This window comes from Montipora foliosa, chromosome 5 (genome assembly GCF_036669935.1).
Source record: "Montipora foliosa isolate CH-2021 chromosome 5, ASM3666993v2, whole genome shotgun sequence".
NCBI lineage: Eukaryota > Metazoa > Cnidaria > Anthozoa > Scleractinia > Acroporidae > Montipora > Montipora foliosa.
In genome coordinates, this window is record NC_090873.1 from 10227525 (window position 1) to 10232524 (window position 5000).

General features: G+C 39.7%; 1 protein-coding gene across 3 annotated transcripts in view; it reads right to left on the bottom strand.

Moving 5' to 3' along the window:
* The window catches only part of LOC138003588 (uncharacterized), a 61169-nt gene that overhangs the window by 6418 nt on the left and 49751 nt on the right, over positions 1 to 5000 (bottom strand). For 2 of the 3 annotated variants that reach the window (XM_068849720.1, XM_068849719.1), the window contains 2 exons: positions 4628 to 4990; positions 262 to 418 (listed from right to left, as the gene is read on the bottom strand). In XM_068849720.1, the coding sequence (XP_068705821.1) occupies positions 262 to 418; positions 4628 to 4990 (520 nt within the window). The remainder of the gene's footprint in view (positions 1 to 261; positions 419 to 4627; positions 4991 to 5000) is intronic. The other variant, XM_068849721.1, reaches the window with a different exon arrangement.

Below are 5000 nucleotides of genomic sequence, written 5' to 3' on the forward strand. Positions count from 1 at the left end.
CGCCTGGAGGGGTCTTTTTACTAAATAGATGGTATGGAACCAATCTCTAGGGACACAGATAACAACGTGGTAATTTACAATTGCTGGTGGATGAACAAAAGGAGCAATAAGAGTTTCTTTTTTCACGTTTCGTGAAAACCACCTATAGCGTAAAACACTCTTCCATGAACATGTGAATAAATATCGTACTGTACTGTATTGAAAATAGGGTAAAGGCTTTTCTTCTTTCGTTGCATTGAAAGAGCATTTTTACACACTTACATCAGTGAGATCAGCTCTTTGGGGAGGTAGTGGCACCTCCAGTTCACACAACCTATTGTTGACATCTTTCTCTTGGCTCCTGTAGAATGAAACTGTCAAGTCTCCTCGTTTCTCGACACGAATTTGAAGACTCTTCAGAAATGGTTCGTCTTGAAAGCTAAAAATAAATGAAGATGCAGTCATCACGGTCCAAAAATTAATACTACATTACTCTTATGCATCGATTTCTTGGAAGAGCGGCAAAACACTGCAACATTGTTGACACGAGCAGAAATGTTGGGCGTAATGTTTGATCAAAAGCAAACTCTATCCAACACTTGATCGAACAAAATCTTGGACGAACATCTTCCAACATGGGCGGCCAAACGGTCGATGTTGCATCGAGCAAAGTTGGAGCTTTGAATCCAACTTTGATTGGGCTACGTGTACGGGAACGAAAACGTCACAAAAAAAGAATGTTATTGGTTTAACACGGGCAAAATAGTTGTGCTGCAAGTGCAGTACGCATTTCTACGGTGCTCTGTAAGGGACATCAAAAACTCTACTTATCTGGCACTGTCACTTATTTATCTAGCACTACTACTTATTATCTGGCACTGTCACTTATTTATCTAGCACTGCTACTTATTATCTAGCACTGTCACTTAATTATCTAGCACGACCTCCATCTTATCCGTCAGTCATGTGTTTGGATAATTAAGTGACAGTGCTAGATAATAAGTAGCAGTGCTAGATAATGAAGTGACAGTGCTAGATAATAAGTAGTAGTGCTAGATAATTAAGTGACAGTGCTAGATAATAAGTAGCAGTGCTAGATAATTAAGTGACAGTGCCAGATAAATAAGTGACAGTGCTAGATAAGTAGAGTTTTTGGATTGGATGTCCCTTACAGGGCACCATACCATTTCAGTGCATTTCTTTGACGTAGTCCTCAGTTGCTTACCATTTACAAGCGGAAACCGGTTGGTACTAGGTTTGTTCAAATGGTGAGCAAAAACTCCCGAATGGGATCGGCGTGTACCAATTACACAATTCGTTCAAGTTTACCGAGAGAGTCTGCAGGTAGGAAATAACATAGAGAAATGCAAATGATAAACGCGTTTTCCGTTCGGAAAGTTTCCTATCACGCTCAACCAGAAGCTCGTGACCTTGAAGCGTTTAGCTCTGGTTCAGAGCTGGGGTTTTTTCAGTTCAAAAATTTCTATATTTGGATGTAACGTAGCTCGTGCAATTTCCCGCGCGCGCAGCTTCGATCTTATTTTTCTCCATATTTGGGCATATAATTGGTGCCCGAAAATCCCCGGCTTTGTTCCAAGACAAAGAGTTGCATGTTAAACGCTTCAAGGTCATGCGCTTCTGGCTCAACTAAATAGCCTTACATACCATTTACATTCCAAAAGAAATTTTTCGGTAAGTGGTACAACGCTTAAGGTGGCCGAACACAGTTTTCGCGCGCGCTCTTGCCAAAGCAATGAAGCGCGCGCACAAGGATTGCAAAAAAAATTAACATGGCTTCAATACAGCAGTCGTTTTATTTGCTCAATGCTTCCGCTAACTGTACTATTTTTTCTCATAATTGAACAAAGTGTTTTAATGGTTTTAGTCTTTTATGAGAATTTCAAATGTATGTTAGCAAAGGTAACGATGCAAAGAACTCCGTGATTCGCAGATTTTTCTTTCTTATCGAAGAACCCAGTTAAATACAGCGCATGCGTAGTAAGTTTAAAAATTGCGATTGAATGCAGAATAACTTTCTCGGAAATACGCCTATTTCTCGCGAACCATTCGTTAGAATTTGACGAAGCTTGGCACGAAAATACTTTAGGAAATAAGTAACTGGAGTATTGAAAAAAAATTGAACTTTAACAGAGGAAATTTTAGATATTCCAGTGAACCTTCAACAAGGGATAATTAAAGATCTCTCTGTCAAATTACTATTAAAATAGTGTTAACTTGTGAGCATCGTTACAAGATTGTTGCATGTAAATTATAAAGAAAATCTAACGACCAGATTTTCTGCAAATGAACAAAACCGATTTTAAAGGTCTGTTTATATTTATTCATGTTGCCATGGAAACGGCTTGTACGTCAGCTTAACAATCAAAAACCGAAGTTCGTGTTGTTAACGTGCTTGCTACCACTTTTGGCGACCAAAGGATCAAGGGTTTTAGAGAAAAAGGTAAATGAAAAATAGGTATCAAAAACTGTGTTCAGCCACCTTAACTCACCAAATTTCAGATTTTGACGACAACGCGAGCATACAACAAAGTCATTAATTTTCTATCTTTTTCTTAAAATCGTTCGTACTCTTCCAGTTACAGGATACTTGGCCCGTACTGTACAATCTGAACAAGTTGGAACAATCGCGAAATACTTGCGATAGCGCTAAGGTATATTTTAAGAGTGATTTTTCGCTGACATTGCCGTTGTCCTTACTTAAACTCTCCACTCAACGGTAAGATCCATTTTGCTTAAAAAAAAAAAAAAACTACTACGACAAAACAAAGTACTGAAAATTACCTGTTGGATGTGGGTGAAAAAAATGGTGTGAAAACTAACTGTTCAATACTATACCAAAAGAAAAGTTCACAGCTAACGTAGTTAAAATATGGAAACAAAATTACGTAAGAATATAACAATAACAATTATTTCAACATTTACAGAAACTTCGGAAACGAAGCGGACGTGAACTAAAAAAAAAGTGTTAACACCAAGAATGGATCAACTAGGATTACATACTTTTCCAGCGAAATCCGATACCGGGCAAACTCCTCTTTCCCTCCAAGACAGTGCGTATAACCTCAGTTATATTATCGAAAGGGCACTTTTCAAGAAAACATAGTTTTTGAGTGGATGTAAAGGTTGTTATTAACCCATTGACTCCCGAACCGTCCGCAATTGACTTATAAAATCTGAGTTTTCGATAGCGTTTCAAAGTAGCGGATTTGATAATAAAAGTACCGGACATGGTTATTTTCCGTTGTAAGGCCGACTGCAAGGTGTCTTGGGAGCAAACCCTCGAGGAGGCCTGTGTCCCGTATAAATTACTGTAAATGAAATACTGTTTACTTTTTCCAGTTCTGAGAACAAAAAGAAAACTAAACTTATCGTGTAAGGAAATGAAATGCCAACAGATCGAGTATTCCGTTTAGTAAGCAAAATAGGGCAATGTGACTTCTTGTTGGTTTAAAGGATTGATTGCGCTTGATTGTCTTGTTTCCTCAGCCTATGACTTCCTGATATATACAAGTCCAAAGAGAAAAAAAAAAGGAAGCAAAGAAGCCAAAAATTCTAAAGCGTCAAAGTACTGGACGCGAAATGGTAAACAACCTGACAAAACCCCTGTAAAATGGTCTGATGTTAGACAGAGTAAAATCTATTAAAGCCCTTTTCACACCGCATAAACTAACCTCGCGTCGACCCGGGTTAGCCATCGTCGTGTGAACGCTGCAGCCCGGTTCGATCTGGGTTCAATCCAACCCATCTCCAGACTCATCGACTCATGTCGAACCTGGGTTATTTTTGAAGAAGCGCCGTGTGAATGCAAACCCGGGTCGAACTCAGGTTAAACTCAAATTTCACACATGCGCACTTGTACTTTTACCCATCGAGCGTTGCACGTGCGTATTTCATCCCACCAATTTCCGCTTCTTGACTTGCACCAGGTTGATCGGGTGAAGTTGTTTGGACGTGGATGAGGTTGTGACAAAAAAAAAAGCCAATTCGAGATTTCCAGTTCAGATAGGTGGCGAGCCGTTTTTGGGCAGAAACTCGACTCTTTTTGATCCGCCTTCTTCTCTCTAAACTCTTGCGATTCGTGAAACTAAGCCATACTCACGCCAGAGCTTTAGTTATAAAAAATTGCCTCCAAATCTCCACCATTACTAAAGAATTTTCGTTCGCCATATTCTCGGTTTTCACATGACGTCACGGCCGCCTTGTTGGTGCCCCGACCAAATCCTCCGGGAATTGAACTCTATTACCATGCAAACATTTTCAGTTAAAAAACGTGGCTTTTAATCACGTGAATGAAAACCAACAATTGTCGCTATTGGTACATTCAAAGTCCTGTTCTGAAAACAAATGCGATTGCGTGTAACAAAAAACCTGGGTTCGCTCCAAGGTACGTGTTCACCATCACTTTTCTGCACTTCTCCGTGTGAACAAAGTAGGGGCGAACTCGGGTTAATTTGAACCAGGGTCGAACCTAGGTTAGTTTATGCAGAGTGAATAAAGTTTAAGTTTCACTTCCGGGAGTCAATGGGTTTAGTTAAGGGGGCATAGATTTTGAGTGGATGTAGAGTTTGTTAACAGCTTTCATTCAGATTTTCTTTAGCAAACCTTGGAGCCGAGTAAATTATCTCACCTGACGTGAAATGTCCGTAAGCGTTCAGGACTTATAGCGGTGACAATACCTTCGGATAAGAACATGTAAGCTTTGTCGTTAAAATACATGGGTTCATCTGAGCTTCCATCTGCTATCTTAACATTATCATCCTTTCTCTCATCATCTTGCACCTCTCGTTTTTTACATGTTGGCACACAGTACAACCTTAACTGCGATTCGTTGCGCAAGCGAGTGCCTCCGGGCACAAACGCTAGAAAAGATGCTGCTTTTGGTACATAATCCAACTTGTTGATTTCTGATTTCACAGTTTGATCAATAACAGCATCAAAGCCTCCACGCAATGCACGTTTGTTCCAAAACTGTTTAACCAAAGTCCAAAAACTGCAACAAG